The sequence below is a fragment of the Eretmochelys imbricata genome, chromosome 26 (assembly GCF_965152235.1).
Source record: "Eretmochelys imbricata isolate rEreImb1 chromosome 26, rEreImb1.hap1, whole genome shotgun sequence".
Classification (NCBI taxonomy): Eukaryota; Metazoa; Chordata; order Testudines; family Cheloniidae; genus Eretmochelys; species Eretmochelys imbricata.
The window spans coordinates 965,264-987,098 of NC_135597.1; the positions used below are offsets into that span (position 1 = coordinate 965,264).

A 21,835-nucleotide genomic window follows, 5' to 3' on the forward strand; every position below is an offset into this window, starting at 1 on the left:
CCACAACACTGTCTCAAGCAGCACTGTAAAGAGCCCTGATTTCACTTTGTGTTTTCATTTAATTTTGTTAATCTGAATCAAGTGAGCTGAGTCTGGACTACATCCGCACCCCTGGCTGCATATCTCTCTGTGTAATGAGCTCTTCAGTTGTAGTAATCACTAGGAAAGAATAACTCAAGTATTCATTAAGTCTTCTTGATACTTGATCTGATGAATCTAAGCAATAGGAATATATTAATCAGCAGTGGCCATCCTTCTCCAGGAGTTCTCAAGCACTCCCCTTTAAAAACAGCTTTTATGTGGGCTCCCTGCAGAACCAGTTTCTTTTGAGATTTCTCTGCTGGAATGGAGATCAGCTCCTTTGTGCTCCACGTAACAGAGGCTCTCTCTCGTACTCCAGACTGCTGCTTCAAAGATTCTGCTTTCAAGAGTCCTAGGAGTCACGTATAGACAGCTGTGAGTGAGGCAGTTATGTGAAGTAGCATCTCAAGGCCTATTTGCCAAGCATTACTCACATTGCATTAACAAATGTGATTTCAGTGCAGGCTTACAGAAAAATCTGCTGGTAACTGTGTGCTCTGTGGAGTGGGTGGCCCCAAGTTCTAGGGCACAAATACATAACTGAGACTTGGCCTTGGAGTTTTCCTATAACAGCTCCAGGAAGAGCCCCCCCAGAGACTTTTCTCTATTTTTATGGAAGATTTAGGTGGTTGCAGGAAGACTTAACCTACGGGCATCTCAACCTTCCTATTGAAACTGCTACCTCTGACTCTGATGGTGGAATTACTGGCTCCAGACACCTATTTTCTGCTCCTTTCTCTAGACAGTAGGTCCCTTTTATTCAGTGATACTTAGGAGTGTCTCTCAGCCTTGGAGGATGCTCCAGGATCCAGTGGCTTTTTCCATATATTCTATCTTGGGATAAATCTTAGTTGAAGTGTTTTGTGAGAGAAAGAAAATAGAAAGCAAAAGAGCATTTAATAGTAGGATTATTTTAGGTTTCAGAGTAACAGCCGTGTTAGTCTGTATTCGCAAAAAGAAAAGGAGTACTTGTGGCACCTTAGAGACTAACCAATTTATTTGAGCATGAGCTTTCGTGAGCTACAGCTCACTTCATCGGATGCATACCGTGGAAACTGCAGCAGACTTTATATATACACAGAGAATATGAAACAATACCTCCTCCCACCCCACTGTCCTGCTGGTAATAGCTTATCTAAAGTAATCATCAGGTTAGGCCATTTCCAGCACAAATCCAGGTTTTCTCACCCTCCACCCCCCCACACAAATTCACTCTCCTGCTGGTGATAGCCCATCCAAAGTGACAACCCTTTACACAATGTGCATGATAATCAAGTTAGGCCATTTCCTGCACAAATCCAGGTTCTCTCACTCCCTCACCCCCCTCCAAAAACCCACCCCCATACACACACAAACTCACTCTCCTGCTGGTAATAGCTCATCCAAACTGACCACTCTCCAAGTTTAAATCCAAGTTAAACCAGAACATCGGGGGGGGGGGGGTTGGGAAAAAACAAGAGGAAATAGGCTACCTTGCATAATGACTTAGCCACTCCCAGTCTCTATTTAAGCCTAAATTAATAGTATCCAATTTGCAAATGAATTCCAATTCAGCAGTTTCTCGCTGGAGTCTGGATTTGAAGTTTTTTTGTTTTAAGATAGCGACCTTCATGTCTGTGATTGCGTGACCAGAGAGATTGAAGTGTTCTCCGACTGGTTTATGAATGTTATAATTCTTGACATCTGATTTGTGTCCATTTATTCTTTTACGTAGAGACTGTCCAGTTTGACCAATGTACATGGCAGAGGGGCATTGCTGGCACATGATGGCATAAATCACATTGGTGGATGTGCAGGTGAACGAGCCTCTGATAGTGTGGCTGATGTTATTAGGCCCTGTGATGGTGTCCCCTGAATAGATATGTGGGCACAATTGGCAACGGGCTTTGTTGCAAGGATAAGTTCCTGGGTTAGTGGTTCTGTTGTGTGGTATGTGGTTGTTGGTGAGTATTTGCTTCAGGTTGCGGGGCTGTCTGTAGGCAAGGACTGGCCTGTCTCCCAAGATTTGTGAGAGTGTTGGGTCATCCTTTAGGATAGGATAGATATTTTAATCCACTCAGAAGTAAATCATTGGCTTGTAACAATTCAAGCAGTGATCGTTCTTTAAACAAAAAAGCTCAGGTTGCAGGTTGAATCAGAGCATATGTCCATTAGACCAGTGGTTTTCAGCCAGGGGTCTACGCAGGGGGCATGCAGAGGTCTTCCGGGGGTACTCAACTCATCTAGATGAGTGTTTCTCAGCCTGGGGGTTGCAGCCCCGAGGTGGATCACGGGCCAGGTTTAGGGGGAATTGCAAGTGCAGGGTTGTCATTGGGGGTGGCAAGCAGGGCAATTGCCCGGGGCCCCATGCCACAGGAGGCCCCACAAAGTTACATGGGGCTTGGGCTTCAGAAAAGGCTCACAAGTGAAAAACAGGCTGAAGTATCACACTGAAATGTAAGTACGATATTTATATTCGAATCGATGTATTTTATAATTATATGGTAAAAATGAGAAAGAAAGAAAGTTTTCAGTAATAGCAAGCTCACTTTTGTATTTTTGTGTCTGATTTGTATTTTAAGTGAGATGGAATTTGAAATCAGACTCCTGAAAGGGGTACAGTAGCCTGGAAGGGTTGAGAGCCACAGCACTAGACTCTCTACCAAAGAGGGAAGATGAGAACGATTGAATGAAACCCAAGTCCCCCACCCCCACAACTGCACATATCTGCACAGCCCAGTCACTGATTCCTGGGGGGAAACATCAAATAGAAACCCTTTCAAAGTATAATGTTATTAAGAAGAGATATAATAGGTACAATTTTACAGGTGTTGAGCACCTGCAGGCCCCATTGACTTCAGCTGGCGTTGTAGGGACTCAGCCACCCTGACCCCAGATTGGTGAGCACAGCCATTGCTCTTGCAAGTCTAAAACACCAAGTATTCTCCTTTGGGCACCCGTCTAACTATTAACCAGGCCCAAAACTGCTTAGCCTTAAAAATTCATCAACATTAGCACTCTTCAGACCAGTAAGCGTACTTGTTTATATGCATCAGTTGCTTCTCCTTCGCTTTCATCCCACTGTGACTAGACTTTTCATCCTGGGATGAATATAAACATGGAAAATCAAAGTGTGCTGAACAGAACTCTCTCAAGTTTAAAAATTGCAAGTTCTTTACAGGCATATAAATGGAGGGGTTAAAAGAGACTGTCTCGTTAAACTTCTTCCCTCCAGCCATGAGATTGATGAAATCTTTTGGTCTGCAAAGTTAGGAACTACAGGGATGGCAATGCACAGTGCAGCATGTACACATGAAAACATTTGCAGTCACCTGGAGCACACCATAATAATATCTGCTGCTATATGGGCCATCTCTACTAAATGTACTATAGGAACAAAATACCAAGGGAGGTGGTGGATTCTCCAACCCTTGGTGTCTTCACATCACGACTGGATGCCTGCCTGGTAGATATGCTGTACTCAAACAAAGGTTAATGGGTTCGGTACTGGAGTACCTGTATATAATTCTTTGGTCTGTGTTATACAGGAGGTCAGATTAGATGATCACAATGCCTTAAAATCTATGAATCTATTCATAATGTTCTAATTCTTTGTTTTAACATGCAGATGTATTGTGTGCACTTGTCCATGCTGGAGTCTGGTGTACTGCAAGACTGAACTTTTAGCATGAAAGTCTTTTTTTAATTTATAGGACAAAAAAAAAATACAAAATCTCCACAAACAGGTAAACTGTTCATAGTCCCCTCATTAAGAAATGCTCCAAAAATTATGAAACTTCCCCAAAATTTTTCATTTGGGCTAAGATTAAGCAATTTTACTTTTTGTCCTACTGATAGGACCATTGTATGTAAATATCTATAATGAGAATTTAATTAGCATTGTTGATATGCTTGAGAGATGAGAGAATTTATAAACTACATCTGGCTATACATAAGTCACTTCAGATGTGGAGCCACCTCTGGATTGAAGGTAGCAGCTGTTTAAATCATTCAGTAACAACAACAAAGTTTAGAGGCAAAAATGAACACTAATGTGTGCAGCCGAAACGTCGGGGAAATTTACAGAGAGATGATTCTAGAGCTGGTTGAAAAACAGCGGCAATTTATAAAAAAAAAAAAATAGAATTGAAAGTGTGTACCATTTCACCAAAATCTGAATTTTTTTCTACCAGCTCTGCTACCAAAGTTCTGTTCCTCATCACCTGTTGTGAACATTGGCTGGAACACCAAAGTAATACCCCTGCTCTTTCAAAAATTATCTTGGGAGCTTTAATGATCAGAAGCTCTGTTTGACTTCTTTTCTGAAAGAGAGGTCCTCCGGACCTGGCCTTTTGGGTCTGCACTGACTCCGAGGGCAAAGTGCACCTACTGTATTCTAACACCCACTTCTGGTCTTTGTTTTTGCCCTCCCTCCCCTCCCCTCCTGGACTCCTCCCATCCAAGTACTTGCCCGTCTTGACCCTATGAATCTGACTTACGTATGAGTGTGAGTACTTTTCCTTGTGAACGAGGTAGTGGTAGGGCCCAGCTTGTTTTCTTCGCTGCTGTTTAATACAGCCGAGAGAGGTTTAGTCCTTTTGCATGGATTTTCATGCTAGATCCAGACTTGTTTGAGCTCTCTATTGAATTAGTAAGGATCTTCTGGATCAGTGTGAAGTTACATAAATTCTCAATTTTGACTAATGTATGCCCTATATAGTTCAAGCAGTGAGCACACTTACATGTATAATATTCTTTGCCATAGCAGCTTTATCAGCAAAGAAGGATTATCCTGGTACTCCTATCTGGTAATCTAGATGCTTTTCTTGATAGCTTTAAATAACAATTACTCATTACACAGCAATCTTTCTGTCTGACCATGGGAATAATGCAGATACATTTCAATGTATTCTGCGTCTCTGCACAAACTCATATTGTATCCTGGATTTGAGAGCTAACTGCTACTTGATATTCTGGTTTTCCTGTGTACTCAGTATCACAGAAAATTTGGGTCAGTTTTCAATGTATTTCAGAAATATTATATTTCTGAATTTTATCATCTCAGAGTTAACAAAATGCTGATCTTATATCATTTCCCAGTTGGAGCAGTTAGAAGATTGAGGAGTGATTTGACAATAAGCTTTTTTATTACTGGAAAAAGTGATGTCTTATCACTGTGGTGAAATATTTCTGATCCTTTCCTATTCCTGATCCTTTCCTATTTTTGCTGTGTTATGCTGGTGCCCTCAGAGGCTTCATGTCACCAACACTACTGATTAATTTCTCTAGTCATTTCTGGCATCTTCTGTCAACTTGCATTCAGTCATCAGTGCAAATTATAAAACAGAGAATTGTGGGTAAAATAATAGCTGCTGCCCTCATTTATTCCAGTGCTGGGACCTGCTATTTCAGGAAGGTGGAAAATGGCGCACCAGCAGAGTAGGATAGTGGGTGATGAATCATCGTTTGAGGAAGTGCCATGTCTCCGGAGCAGTGGCTCCGCAGGTGATGGTTGGTGTGCAGTAGAGGACCTAGCGTCGCCATTCTGGGTAAGAAATGATACTATGCAGCAAAACGTCAAAGGCACCCATATTTTTAGAGATGCCGTGATCTGCACTCCGCTCCCATCAGGAACCACCGTGAACAGAATTTCCTTGGCATTTCACTCCATTGGTGCCTGACTCAGGTTTTCAGTCTCAGATCTGTTAAAAGTGATGGAAAAAAATAACTCTCAGAATTTGGTTGTGACTATAAAGTCAGGCCAAGCCTACGCTACAGACCTATAGCGGTATAACTACGTTGGTCAGGGATGTGAAAAATCCACACCCCTGGGCAACGTAGTTATAACCAACCTAACCCCCCCCGCTCAGATAGCACCATGTTGATGGGAGAGCTTCTCCCGTTGACATAGCGACCGCCTCTCCGGGAGGTGGATTGACTACGCTAAGGGGAGAAGCTCTTCCGTCGGCATGGTACGGCAGCACCGGAGCGATTAGTGAAGACAGGCTCTCAGTGTCAACCTTATCTGTGGAATTTCTTCTTTTCTGAGGGAAACTGTATTTCCATAATTCCCTTTTGTAATGGGGCAGCTGAGTGCTTACTTTCTTAGTATTGTTATCCTGAGTTCCTCTTGGATAGGGTGAGGAGTTCAGTGCCTTTGCAGGTAGTCCTGTGATTAGAAAGCGTTGTACACAAGAAATAAGTGAAACAGTTGTCCATCACCAGTGTGCTGAAGTGTTTAACTGTAAATGTTGCCTCACGCCCCTCCAATACCAAAAAACAATGCAAGACAGACTGTTATAAGCTACATAACACGTTGCACCGGTAGAACCAAAGTCAAAGGAAGGAAGTTTTTGCTAGGGTTAATTATTTTCATGTTGCTACTGTGGGAATGACATTTTGTCCTGTTTCTGGCTAGAAGGTACTGTACGTTAAAAAGATAAATTCCCATTTGGAGTGAAGTCAGCTGTCATTTATTTCTGTTCAGGAAGATCCTGAGTTCCAATAGATAGGAGATGTGTTTCATTAATTAGTGGTTAAATATGGCAATAGTTCAGGCCTAGCTGTAGTTGTAAACTAGGTCTAAGTGACGCAACAATACAAAAATAGATTTTGCATTACAAATGCATCACTAAGAGAAGGACTAATGCTTCACCACTATGTACCTGGTGAAATCATGAACACCTATGCAAAGTGAGCACAGACTAGGGTAAAACACTACCACTAGTGAGCGAGAGGAGTTCTGGTTTGGTAGCTCAGTATGCTCCCTTCACACAGAAACAAAGCGCTATTAAAAATGCAGCTCAGAGGGAAATCCCTTGGGCTTCACAACTTTTCCTTCACATCTGATGCAACCAATGGCTCTTGGAATGAGTAGAACATTCCACACTAAACTCTTAATACCATGGAGATTATGGGCTTTGGTAGCACAGAATACGTGGTGGCTTGAGGGAGCGTGATTGCTGCTTTATCCCTAACTACTAAGATCACTTCATGGAAAAGACAAAGGCCTAAATTCGAGTCCCACTAATGCCCACTCCCCATTAATTATGTTTTGACTGGCATGCGCTGCAAATCAGTGAAGGAAGAGTTTGTGAGACAGGCTCTGACATGCAATCTGGAGTTCTCTCCCATTTAGCTAACACAGCAGCAAAGGGAATAGTATGCTCCAGTCATAATTCTTTAGTGTGGAGCAGACATAAATCCTGAGGACACCACCAGCTATGTGAACTTATGCCACCCCAGTCCCCTCAAGGCAGCAGCTAACATATAAACAAGGACAAACCTGGCCAAAGGAGCCGACATATTTAACTTTATAGCTGGGGCCTAGGCAAGGAGCATGTCCAATATACCTCATAACTCGAACTCCTGGATCTCGATATGTAATAACTCTTTATTATAAAGTGCCAGATGCCCAAATGCTTCTACAGTTATTGCGGATAATCCCAGCGGTCAAAAATAAGGATAAGGATAAAAAGATTTCATCTTATAAGTCTATAGAGGATAATTTTATGGGTGAAGGTTTTAGACTTGCACTCCCCTTTTAAAAAAAAAAAAAAAGTCAGTCACTAACAACTCTCCTGATACAGTGTGTGTATGGGGCTAAAGTGGGGAAAGCATGAAACACCTCTCCAAGATTTGGCTGAATTGGAATAATCACCCAGACACCGCAATTTACAGCCACACAGCTTGGAATCTTTGAGACGTGCACACACCACCTTCTGCACTGGAGAGCATCGAACATCAAAATGGTGTAAAACTGAATGGGCTTCTGCTTTTGGGTTAGCCTTGTGTGTCATTTAGTCCATTCTCCTTGATTGGGACATACTACGAATAATCAGGGTTTTAGTGGAATATATAGTGTGTGAGTACAGTAAGTAGACAGAGCAATTTGTACAGGGAGTACTTTTTACCTGAACTTTGCACAATGCAGTAAGGAGGAGTTCCAGTGAATGGGGAGCAGAAGGTTTTCCAAACTGCACCTGCTTCCTTGCAGGCAGGGCCAGCGTGTACTTAGTACTTAATTAAGGCTATACATGGAAGTAATTCTTCTGCTGTACTCCATGCTGATAAGGCCTCAGTTGGAGTATTGTGTCCAGCTCTGGGTGCCACATTTCAGGAAAGATGTGGACAAATTGGAAAAAGTCCAGAGAAGAGCAACAAAAATGATTAAAGGCCTAGAAAACATGTCCTATGAGGGAAGATTGAAAAAGTTGGGTTTCTTTAGTCTGGAGAAGAGAAGACTGAGAGTACATAAAAGGTTGTTACAAGGAGGAGAGAGAAGAATTGTTCTTAACCTCTGAGGACAGGACAAGAAGCAATGGGCTTAAATTGCAGCAAGGGCGGTTTAGGTTGGACATGAGGAAAAACTTCCTGTCAGAGTGGTTAAGCACTGGAATAAATTGCCCAGGGAGGTGGTGGAATCTCCATCATCGGGGATTTTTAAGAGCAGGTTGGACAAACACCTGTCAGGGATGTTCTATATAATACTTAGTCCTGCCTTGAGTGCGGGGGACTGGACTAGATGATCTCTCGAGGTCCCTTCCAGTTCTATGATTCTATGTTCAAGGCATTGGACAGTAGTTGACACTGATTATTAAGAGTAGGGGAGGATTGTGAGCTGGTAAACTATTAGTATGGGCAATAATACACAAGGAAAGTTACATTTCATTTAATTAAAATTCCACACAAAAATATTGCATTAAAAGAATCTTAAGCATATTAGGCAACCCATTTCCTGATTTTTGATTGCTTCACTTCGCGGCCTTAACTCTGCCCTCTTGTGTGTATGCATTACAATGCAGTCTTGAATTACATGATCACATACTGTTTTCCTGCCATTTATCTGGATTGTGTTCAGTGCCTATACAGGTTTATTTGTCCTTTTGGAATGCAAGGCACTGAATTTTTAGACAGATTGCTTTTATTTGTTGAGAAACAAGTGATTTTATGAGGAAAATGCCATCTGGCCTCTCCTGAGCGCTGCCTCCTGCTTGTGAGTTTTTTTGGAGAAGTAATTTTGTCCTTTACTTGCATAATAAAAACTGTGTGAGGCTCAAAAGAGAGAGCAGAGCTCGATACTATATTTCTGTGGGAGAAAGCACCAAAGTGTCTAGGACCTGAGCTGGAAACATCTCAGCACTGTATATACGGAGTTAGCAAGAAATGTACAGAACAGTACAGTGTGTGTAGTATGGCATGCCTCCAGCAAGGCTTAGGGGGGCATATTGTGCCCAGTCCATGCAAAGCATATGAGGGTGGGTGGGTTGGGAAAGGTCATACCCTCAGCTAATTTAGATGCAAATGAAGGTGGGCATAAATATTGGATATTAAACAACTAACTACATGACTGTGTTTACAAAGCTGGGAATTATTAGCTTTTGCACAGAGAATTCTGCACCCTCTGAATTGGAGACCAAGACGAGGCTCCTGGTGACATGCAGAAAGCTCTTGCCTAGGAAGAGCTGCCAGAAGCAACTAAAACTTCACCTCTGAATGACAGGTTTCAGAGTAGCAGCCATGTTAGTCTGTATTTGCAAAAAGAAAAGGAGGACTTGTGGCACCTTAGAGACTAACCAATTTATTTGAGCATAAGCTTTTGTGAGCTACAGCTCACTTCATCGGATGCATTCCATGTGCTTCAGAGAAGGCAGCTGGGCCATATAAAGGAATGCATCCGATGAAGTGAGCTATAAACTGGTTAGTCTCTAAGGTGCCACGAGTACTCCTTTTCTTTTTACCTCTGAGTGAGAGTCATAAAGTTCAGTTACACTTGTGTATGTGACCCCCTCTGCTTGCTGATGGACAGAACACACTAACAGTAGTTACTGGAGTCAGTGGCCGCTGCCCTGACGCCTGCTGTGAGACGGAGGGTGTGTGATCTTAGTAAGCCATATGACAGGGACCAGGAAATGGAGATCAGTCTCGGACAGCTTTCCTGCTTCTAACACCATTATTAGAGACGCAAATAAAAGAGCAGCATGTGATGGGATGTGGTCGGAGGGGGACACTCGGGCTGTCGTATCCAAAGGCTTTGCTCCGTGACTGACACGAAGCCATGTATGAAGCTCTCTGTGTTTGCCAAGCTCTGTGATTGTAACCCAGTGGTGGGTGGGTGAGTAGGTGTGGGTGTGACACTATTTCCTTATGTGGTCTTAGCCAAACCACTCGAAAGTGAAGGACTTTGAAGGGTGAGACATGGATTCTGAGGGTCTCTCTGCATGGTCCCTCTCAGCCGGCTCCCATCCAAACCAGATGTCTGAGCAGCACAGGAATAGGGAGGGAATCTTTGTCTGCTCTGGGGCGTTGTTGAGACAGGAGCTGGCAGACTGGCCCATCAGCTCCCTGTGTGGCTGTGGAGAGGATGTGTCCCTGTCACAGGGTGACTGACCCCTTTAAGTGGGAGCAGGGTCTGGTGCATCTGTGGCTGATTAGCTGCCTCCCAAATGTGCTTCAGAGAAGGCAGCTGGGCCATATAAAGGAGAGACCGAGCGCTGCAGGAAGGGGTGGGTGAGAGTTGTCTGAGAACAGGGCGAGAGAGGGAGGACAGCAGAGAGCTGCTGAAGGGACAAAAGCTGAAGGTACTCAGTAACCGAACTGCTCATGATGTTTTCTGTGGAAAGGTGTTGGGAGGGCTGGCTGGAGCTGGGGAATCCTGCCAAGTTGTGGGGAGTGAGGAAGGCTTGTGCAGAGGCTCCCAGGAAACCGGGAAAGGACCAGCCTGGTCAGCGTAAGCTGGGCCCGGAAGCAAGGGGAGTTGAGGAGGCAGGAGGATCCTAGGAGCAGAGCTAGGACTCTCAGGCAGGGTGGCCAGGGTGCCCCCTTTCAGCAATGGAAGGCTGTGGTCCTGAATAGACAGTGGGACAGGTAGGAGGACTCCTAGGTGAGGAGACCTGACTGGGGCTACTGGAGAACGCTTGTGGGAGAGAAGTGGGTCTTGGCACGATCAGGGTGGGGGCCTGGAGAGGGGCCCTGGACCTGGCTCAGAAAGAGCTGGCTAATGGCTCTCGGGTGGGTGACCCGGGAATGGTGACCTTGGCGTGGGAGTGAGGAGCTGCTGTAACCTTGTTTGGCTCTGGGAGGAAGTGTGTTTAGCAGGAGGCATCCGCAGACTGTGGCGTATCATGTGAATAAAAGGCTTTGCGTTTGCTACAGCGAGACCGTGCTCCTTTTCATGGGTGAGTGAAGAGGGCATGAGGCAGGCGCCCTGTTGTGGCACAGCCTGTTCCAAGATGGTGCTTGAGGCAGAGGCTGCCTTGCCCCAGGATTTTACCTCAGGATTTCTCCCTAGAGCGCCCAGAGCTCTCCCCAATGACGTGGGCTCCCGCCCCAGCAGAGAATTGGGGAATTTGCTTGGGGCTGTTGTGCCAAACAAGTGGCCCTGCCGGCAGCTCCCCATTAGGAGGCTGCTCTGGGCTGCAGACTCCTTCACAGCCCACCCGGAGTAGGGTTGGGGTGGATTTACCCCAGCCAGTCCCAAGTCCCTCTCTGAGCCCCCAGCACACAGTCCCTCGCTCAGTGGCAGTGTGAATGGATAAAATGTGGGGAAGGAACAATAACAACACAGAGTGAAATCAGTGAGCTGCATTAGCTTGAGAGTAAGGGTAGCTAGGGTTCCTATTTATTATTTGTACTGGAGAAGCACCTAAAAGCCGCAGTCAGGATTAGGGCTCCATTGTGCTAGGCAGTCTTCAAGCACACGGACTTTGCCCCAAAGGGCATACAGTCTAAGGCAAGCAATGGATGTGGGAACGGGAGACAGTCTTATTTAGCAGAACTACTCTTCTTTTTGTTTCTAACTATACCAGTGAAACAACAGCTATACAAAAAGAAAAGGAGGACTTGTGGCACCTTAGAGACTAACAAATTTATTTGAGCATAAGCTTTTGTGAGCTACAGCTCTGATAAAGCATCTGATGAAGTCAGCTGTAGCTCACGAAAGCTTATGCTCAAATAAATTGGTTAGTCTCTAAGGTGCCACAAGTCCTCCTTTTCTTTTTGCGGATACAGACTAACATGGCTGCTACTCTCAAACCAATAGCTATACAGTGAATAGACAACACCGTCACTTTGTGGAATGAAATAAATTCAACCAGGGTAAGTGGAAAGTCCATTAGCCAATACAAAGAGGAGAATAAATGTCTCCACAGAAGAGTCAATTATATAATAATTTTGTTAACTAATACCCAAAGGAGCTCATTTTGTTAATACTCTGTAGTGTATCAATCTTGCCAGCACATATGAGGTATCCGTCTAGGATATTTTTCTCTTCCTAAATGGTTCCCCGATCAGGGCTTAGGAAGTAGGAGAACTATGTTTCAGAACCAACTGTAATTCAGGCAATGAAAATCCAATAGCTTTGCCATTGCCAATAAAAAACAATAGACTCTTACAAAAACCCTGAAAATTGATAAGGTCATAAGTGACATTAGAGGCAAGATACAATTTCCTTAATGAAAGCTAATAGAGATCCTTTCATATACCGGTCAGCTGAAGATTTGTAACTTGTATTAACACTCTTGAACCATGGGGGAGATCACAGAGGGTTCAGGTCATAATTATGTGCCTAAATCTATCGTTATTTTGCTCACTGAGGAACTTTGCAGAATCAAATAATGAAGTTCTTTCATCACTTTGTCAGTCCCTCCAGCTGCAATTTCATTAGAGCTGAGCTACAATAGCGGTGAAACCTTTGGATCAGAAGAGCTCTCAAACTGATTTTTAGAGTGCAAATTTTCCTACTCTTATCCCAAGAAGCATATTTCCTGAAAGCATAGTTTTAAGTAATTATTTTGATATTAAACATTTTATTTAAAATCTAAAAATGGAAAACCACATGAGCTAGGTGTGCCAATTAAGTACTAATAAGTGTGTATTCTGGTATTCCAATAGCATCACAATTTTTACCTTTTTATTATAAATTAATTTTTCTTTTATCAGCTGTACTATATTCAGCAGAGAGATCACAGCAAACACATGTGGCTCTTGTTTTGCATTATGACTAATGATCCATTTTTCTTTTAAAACCTTTTGAATCAGGATCACTTTTTAAAAAGTAGACTGCTAGAGCCTTCTGGCGACTTTGAAGAGGACTGAGGGGCTAAACCAGAAGGTTTACATGTTGGTGGCACCTATTAATAGTGTATTAAGATATTTGAGTGAGGGGATTGACTACTGAATACAGCCTTTATCTGTGGCATTTTAAAATTCTTCTGTTTTTTTTCCTATTCTTTTCTAAAAACAAACAAACTGAAAACAAGAATGTTCAGATGATTATAAATCTAACAGTTTTCCTACTCTGAGAAATGTTTGGTTTTATACATGTAATGTCCATACATAAGGTTATGCTCTTTGATTACTATTTTTGATTATTCTTCACCAGTATGTTTATATTATAAGTAGCAGTTTTAAAATGAAAATGTTAACAGGTAAAGTTTAATAATAAAGCATGTAACTATAACTAAAAGAAGCTTTACTTCCTCAGCTGGTGTAAATGCAAATAATTGAGGAATAGTTTCATGCTACCTAAGCACACTAACATTTCTGTTTTAAGGGAGATGGTAGATTTCTAAGCCATACCATTCAAAATATGTAGAGCAGCAGTCTTTGCAATGGAAGGTGCTGACCGCTGCTAATTCTTCTTTGTGTCAAACGTGGGGACTGTCTATTCAAGGTTCTGGTGTGGTATGAACAGTGGTTGGGCTGGGAAGACTCCATGTCTGATTGTTTTCTTTTACAGAAACCACTCTGAGTTCACTAAAGCAGCCGCATGCGGATAGTTCTCCTGTGGTGTCTTCACCTCACCAAAGAAGAGACTCAGACAGGTACTGCCAGCTCTGTGCAGCCTGGTTCAATAACCCCATGATGGCACAACAACATTATGATGGCAAAAAGCACAAAAAGAACGCAGCCAGGGCCGACTTATTAGAACAACTAGGGAAGACCTTGGATCTAGGAGAGTTGAAAGGTAAGAGCCTGTCTTGAACATAAAGAATCTGTGCTTTGAGAAGGAAGATTCATCCTCTGTAGGTTGTAATGTGTTTGCAGCCTAGTGTCTCTCTGTTCACCTTAGTCATTTCTCTTAGCAGTTAGCAGATTCCAGTTGTCTGGTTATAGAAGAAAAGGATGCAGTGTTTGGCTCATGCTGCTCATATGCAGCTCTTCATGACTTTCCTTTTTCTAGGATAGTTTATTAATGTAAAAAGAACAAGGAGTACTTGTGGCACCTTAGAGACTAACCAATTTATTTGAGCATAAGCTTTCGTGAGATACATGCATGCATCCGATGAAGTGGGCTGTAGCTCACGAAAGCTTATGCTCAAATAAATTAGTTAGTCTCTAAGGTGCCACAAGTACTCCTTTTCTTTTTGCGGATACAGACTAACACGGCTGCTACTCTGAAACCATTTATTAATGTAGTGTCTGAGCCTTAAGGCATAGCACACAATACAGTAAAATACATGTTTTAAAATCAGCACAGCTCAGTAAGATGAATACTAATTTTTAAAAATTGTAAAACATTAACTCAGGCCTTCCACCAGGCTCAGTTACACCTTTAAAACCACAACCCCTGAGACAATATTCAAAAACACAGTAACAAGTATATACATTATTTCATTTAGGTTATAAGGAGCCTTCCTTTTTCTTGTTTTTGTGGTCGATAAGGCAAATAGGGTGACAACCTGCATACCTTTCTGTGGGATAACACTCTGCAGTCATAGCAGCATCATTCAGAAGTTGGTCCTTTAGGATATCTTGTTCCTCTTTCAAAGAAGGAGGATCTTAGAGGTCAGTGCATGTCGCAATTCCCTGGCAAACACAGGATCGCTCTTCTAGGAGCCACGTTACAGAGAGAACGATAGTCTAGTACTTGGTGCAGTGTGACTGGGAGTTGGACTCCAGGGGTCTATTCCCATTTCTGCCACTGACTTGCTGTGTAGCCTTGGGCAAAGGACGTCCTGTGCCTCCATTGAGGCATTTGTAAAATGAGCATAACACGTATCACATTCGATGTGTTGTGACTGTTTTGTGGAGGTTTCTTGCCTTCTCTCAGAAGGTATGCTAGGCAACTCTGTATGATCAAAGAAAAGGAGGACTTGTGGCACCTTAGAGACTAACCAATTTATTTGAGCATGAGCTTTCGTGAGCTGGATGAAGTGAGCTGTAGCTCACGAAAGCTCATGCTCAAATAAATTGGTTAGTCTCTAAGGTGCCACAAGTCCTCCTTTTCTTTTTGCAAAGACAGACTAACACGGCTGTTACTCTGAAACCTGTCTGTATGATCAGCTAATGGACTTTCCTTGACCCTGCTCCACTTGCTTAAACAGCATGCACAGCATCAGACCATGTCAGGGCACCAAAGGAGACAAGTCACAACCTGTCTCTTTTATGTCTGATGTTTGCTTAGAGAGCAAATGTTGTTTGCTGCCTCAGCCTGAGTTATCAGCACTTCAGCACTTACAGAAATACACATCTTAATGACTTGACCTCTAAATTCTTTAGTGTTTGAATGGCCTGTCTTTTAAATAAAAGACAAAAGGGCTGTCCCCATTTGGTAACTGAAAGCGACTTGCTCAGCAGCCCATGTAAGGCTATTAGCTCTCAACATTGACCTTGAGTCTTACCTTTGCATCAGTCAAAGGTGTGAGCCTCACCTGGAAATTCTTGCTTAGTAGCGATATGCTCAGGGCTTAACTATAATTGGTTATGAAAGACAACAAGTGTCTCTGATCCTCCTTTCACTGTCCTGTGCTTGATAAATACTCTGCATAAATATGTATGAGAGTTTGACTCAGATTCTCTGTTGGTGTAAATCAGTGTAGCTTCATTTAATAGAGCTGTGCCAATTTACCCCAATGGAGGATGTGGCCCAAATGCTGAGAAGACTGTATCATTAAAGTGTGAAAATGCCTAAAAAGGGAAAACTATGGAGCTCCTTTTAAGGCACAAGTTTCATTTTGATGTAATATGGCCCAATATGTGTCTACAGGAATAATTAATTGAAATAGACAAAGGAAGAGGTACTAGTTGAGATTTTCAAACCAGTGCAGGGATTTGGTTTCGCAGCAGGACATTCCATATCATTTTCAGTTTTGTTCCTTTTGAAGGAAATTACTATCTCCCTTCAGGTTTCAGAGTAGCAGCCGTGTTAGTCTGTATTCGCAAAAAGAAAAGGAGTACTTGTGGCACCTTAGAGACTAACACATTTAAAAATCTCCCTTCAATTACTAATAGACATACTGTAGATTATGAATTTCTAAGCTTCAAATAAAACCTCTGCTTTCTCAGATTCTTTGTGTGCTACACAGGGAGAGCCAGTGTGGCTCACAATACCATAAATATGATTCATTGGCTGACTCACTGCCCCCTGCTGAACATATGCAGTGAAGAATAAACTGGGACAGTAATATGGAAGTGCTTACTACCTTGAACTATGCTGAACTCATGTGTGGATGGGAACATTAGTAGCAGTAAATAAATCAATTGTGGAATGTTTTATTCACGTAGTTATTGTCTAGGGGAGTTAGAAATGAAGGCGTTTAAGGTACCTACTGGTCCATACTGTGTTTCTGAAAATGTTCTGCTGTTCTGAACTCCATGACATATTTTGGATTTGCAGATAATCTAGTATCAGTAAATCATGCATTAATGGACAGTGCAATTTATAGGAGAGAAGGAAACATAAATGTGTATACACAGATGCACGCAGACTTCTGTGAGAGAGGAAGAGAGGGCACCTTGCTGCTAGTATTTGACATTTTGAGGGGTACTTTTTCCTATTTTCAGTGATCAAACTTTTCATTTTGGAGGAGAAAATGCCATGCCTCTCCTGAATGTACAGCTAATGGACCCAGTTCTGCAGCTTCAGTGGCCCCAGAAGGATTCCCCTGCCTCAGAGAAGGCTCCAGAAGTACAGGGCCATTGTGGTAGCTACTCCACCAGCCCTTTGCTGGCTCCTGGTGCAGGAGAAAAGGGGATATTATTGGCCCATTCTTCAATCCAGGTGACTCCTCCCACTTCTACCTGGTGTATGTTAGAGTGGGCTAAAGGCTGCTCCACCTGGATTTTGGGATTGGGCTGGTGTCCGTTCTCTCCGAGAGTGGGGAGCAGTGCTTTGCTCATTTCTCTGGACTTGCACTGAGCATAGCATAGCTGGCCAGGAGAATCTGGTCCAATATTGACGTAAACTTCCATATACCATCAAAGTCAATCTGCCCACCTCTGGCCATCTTCTAGCAATCTGCTAACAGAAATGTTATCAGAGATTTCATCTAAAAAATGTGTGCAGTCAGGACCATGCTGTTAAGCAAAGCCTATGCACTCTTAGGATAAGACCCTGCTCCAAGCCTCCTCCAGTAACATCGTCATTTTACTGTTTAATTCCCTTATTTTGGTTGGGTAAAATTGCACTGTTATTGCTATTAAACATAGTTTTTGTTGCAATTCTTTCTCTTGTGAAATTAGTATTTCACAATCTTCTGAACGGAAAAGAGATGACATTTGTTTAACATTAGTGGCTGCTCACACATGAGGCATGTTATTCACTATTCATTATTCTCTCAGGCATTCAGCAATCATGTAATTTCAAGTGATTTCACATCATTTTCTACATGTCAGAGGCTTGACATACTATTTGATAAACGTGACATATGATCATAACACCCAAAGGGTCTAACCACAAACAGAAATTCCTCATTTGCTAATCATAACTTTCAGTTCCTGTCTGTGATTTCCATTTATAGACTCAATCCAGTGGGGAACAGATCTGTTTAGCCGGTATTATAATTGCAGAACATCATTTGAATCCACATCACAATCAGAACAGATTGGTTGATTTTAGGAGTTATTGGAAAAGGAAACAGAGCTTGGTTCTGATCTTAAAACCGTATTAATGCCAGTGTAATTTAGCTTCCGTGGAATTATTCCTGATTTAGGCTCATTCAGAGAAATTGAGACTCAAGCCCATTCCAGTAAGTCTGCGTTCTGTTTTGGTTGGAGCTGCTCTTGAATCAAAACCTCAGATCTCCTTGAGCTTTGGGGAGATTGGGTGTGAATCCAGATTCTAACTTTGTATCATCTACAGTTAATTGTTGTGTAACAAACAAAATTAATATTATTAATACATCAGAATTACCTTTATTAATACAATGAATCAGTTTTTCAAAAGCACCTAAGTTATTTAATCACCTAAATCCCCAATTTCAAAAGTGACTTAGCGCCTTAGGATCCCTAGTCCTAGTAACTTTCAGCGAGTCTTGGCCTCCGAAATCATTTAGGGGCTTTTGAAAATTGTACCTATTTTGTATTTAGACACCTGAGTTATTGCATTTGTCCTCCCACCTTCACCTACTTGCTGGGTAGTGTGACAAAGTTCCTGCTCTGCCTTGGTGGGTCTTGCGCTTATCGGCAGATTTGCTCGCCTTGGAGCTTCACAGCAGCCCTCAGCTTGGCCGTTTTTCTGAACCCACAGTCCAGGTCGACTCCTCCTGTGTCTGACCAGGAGTTGGGAGGATTTGGGGGGAACCCGGGCCCGCCCACTACTCCGGGTTCCAGCCCAGGGCCCTGTGCAATGCAGCTGTCTAGAGTGCCTCCTGGAACAGCTGTGCGACAGCTACAACTCCCTGGGCTACTTCCCCATGGCCTCCTCCCAACACCTTCTTTATCCTCACCATAGGACCTTCCGCCTGGTGTCTGATAATGCTTGTACACCTCAGTCCTCCAACAGTCCGCGTTCTCGCTCCCAGCTCCTAGTGCCTCTTGCTCCCAGCTCCTCACACGCACAGCACAAACTGAAGTGAGCTCCTTTTTAAAACCCAGGTGCCATGATTAGCCTGCCTTAATTGACTCTAGCAGCTTCTTGATTGGCTGCAGGTGTTCTAATCAGCCTGTCTTAATTGTCTCCAGAAGGTTTGTGATTGTTCTGGAACCTTCCCTGTTACCTTACCCAGGGAAAAGGGACCTACTTAGCCTGGGGCTAATATATCTGCCTTCTATTACTCTCCTATAGCCATCTGACCCGACCCTGTCACAGTAGTTACATGGCTAGGTGCAGTTAGTTTTGTGGTCACATGTCTCTCCTGCAGGAGGAAATGGTGCCCATAATAAATTAGAATTTGGCAATTGTTTGTATGTTGCTTGATGTTTGCCAGGGGCAGGTGTTTTGTCCCAATTTGTCAGTCCCTGTCCAGAACAAGCACAGAGTTTAATTCCTGCATAACTCGCAGGGTGGACTTCAGCAAGAGCTCTCGGCCCTGTTTACATTTGCAGCTTCTTGTGCTGCGTTCAGTGAAGTGGAATAGCTGCGAAGAGTCCAGGGATTTCACAGCCACTTTTTGGAAATGCCCATAGCTCACACACAAGTTTGAAATAAAAATGAGGCAGAATGTTTTTCTCTTCCGAAGTCCAGGACGGAAATTTAGAGAATTAAAATTTGCTCCCTTCTAGTATCCCTGTTGGGCCTTGCTATCCCCAATATCCACATAGTACTGCAGAGATTGTTTGTTTTCTCATACTACAAGAATTTTCAGAATTTTAAATGTTTCCTGTCCCAATTTGGGACAAAAGGTCAATCTCAAAATTTTCACAAACTGAAAATCCAGAAAAACTTTAGATTGGATCAATCCAAACAGTAATTTTAAAACATTTTTTTTTAGATTTTGAGCTTTTTAAATTTAAGTATAAATTAAATTTAACTTAATTTCTAAACAGTCATTTTCACCTGAAAAACATATTTTTCCTTTTTGAAAATGTTGAAATGGGATGTTTCAACAATTTCAAATGTTTCATTTCAAAAACGTTTCAAAACAGAAAATTCATCAAAACCAACACTTTCTTGCAAGAGAATCAGCATTTTTGATGAAAAAAATATTTTGATAAAAAATTCCCAACCAGGTGTACCAGATACTGCTAGCAATTAAGCCAACAACAGCCATCCTAGTAAACTAGATTAATCTTTTGTTGCTGAAAATGTCAGAATCCACTTATAACATGTTTTCTCCACTGGTGTTGTATTAACAAAGTCCTCTTTCAAAAGAGGAGAATTGTTTATAAATTCCCTTCTCAGACCTCACGCTCTAGAACATGAAAAGAAGGGCTGCAGGCATGCATGTATATATGTATGCATGGATAGAAAAAAGGCCCATTCTTGATTATAACCCCACTCTTTCTACGGACATCCCCAGCTCTGTAAAATCGCTGGAATGTAGGACTTTCCATACTGGATCAGATCACTGACCTGCCTGCTAAGTTTCATATTTTGCCTGTGGAAGTGGCAAACACTTCATGCTTCAGAGGGAGATGGCCTCCGAAGTCATTTAGGGGCTTTTGAAAATTGTACCTATTCTGTATTTAGACACCTGAGTTATCTGTCACTCTCCATAATTCCCTGGACCAGCTGAGTGTTGCTATACTTGGGGAAAAAGGACTCCTTCCTGACCCCTGCAGTGATCAGTTTATGCCCTGACACATGAGATTTTACAGCTGAGATCCTACTATGCATAAGTGATAAGTGTTGAGCTACTGGTCATAAAATCACCCAGTCTTTGCAGAAATTACACTGAATGCATAACAGTCCAGTGAGTGCAAAGCAGCACTGCAGGGACTGCAATGTCCTTCCTAGGAATAACATGTCGGAGCTGCTACAGATAGTGGCAAAGGCAGCAAAACAGCTGTGTTTGGATCAGTGACTCAGCAGATACTGCATTGTGCCGCGGTGCGGGATAGTACTGCCCTCAGAGTGTGAAGCTGGCAAAAGAATGCTGGTGATGGCCTGAGCCCTTTGGAGACAAATCCACCCTGCTGTTGTGGCGCTCTCCCTGCTCTTGCTCATGAGGATTTCTTAGCTGCTGGTTGTCCATGCCGGTGGGTGGCAGTCTAGGCGGTCTTGTCTGCCAGGACTCTAGCCTTTGTCCCAGGATGAAGTCCCTGTTTGAGAAGTTCAAAGAAACTTTTGGAGGCAGAAGGATAGCTCTGAATCTAGGTTGCAGGTACGTAACCAGCCCTGTCTCTTCAGCCCCGCCAGTAGGAAGTGAGAGCCTCATGGACTCACAGTTTCCCCTCGGCAAGGAGAAGTGAAGCCAAGTGATTTATTCTATTTAGATACTTGAGGCTGTCAGCCTAGTACAGTATCTGTGACTAAAAGCCATCAGACAAATCCTCTGAAGAGTGCTGGCAGCGCAGATAGGGAAAAGCACCCTTCCACTCCTGTGTCTGCACTTCTGCATCTAATAAGGAAAAGCTGTGTCAGGTTAGACTTATGCAACTCTCCAAGGCTCTTTGTGTGGCTTGATTGAAAACGCCTAATGTTCTGTGGAAACTAAAGAGCTCATGTCCTACTTCCTAAAAGGAAAGTGCAGAATCTTTCACTGGGTTTTAGGGATATATACATCATTTACTTCGACTTCTAAATAGTTACATGTCTGGCTGATGGGCCACATTCACTTTATCTGGCTCCTTCTTCAGAGATGCAAATTCGGCATCAGCGTTAATGCCCTGTCCTGATGCAGATGGAAGGGATTTAAGACTGTTTGTTCTACAAAATGTGCCCCGACGCTCAGAATAACGGTGTAGCCAGAAAATGGTCTTTTTCACATTTTTTTTTTTTTTTATTTTTTATTAAAGACTGACTGCAGGACCTTTTCCTCCATGTTGTTAGCTGGGAAGCTAACGGTGTCTTCTGTTAGACAGGAAAAGAGATGAAGGCAGACCTCTGGATTGTAACTTGCTTTAATCAGTGCGAAATTGCCCAGTTTACTCTCTCTCTCATATTTTTGTATTT

At 42.8% G+C, this 21,835-nt stretch overlaps 1 protein-coding gene across 1 annotated transcript in view; it reads left to right on the forward strand.

The window, feature by feature from the left end:
* Nucleotides 1-21,835, forward strand: part of ZMAT4 (zinc finger matrin-type 4) — a 125,406-nt gene that overhangs the window by 64,555 nt on the left and 39,016 nt on the right. Inside the window, exon 4 of the mRNA XM_077805897.1 lies at nucleotides 13,799-14,026. Within this exon, the coding sequence (XP_077662023.1) occupies nucleotides 13,799-14,026 (228 nt within the window). The remainder of the gene's footprint in view (nucleotides 1-13,798; nucleotides 14,027-21,835) is intronic.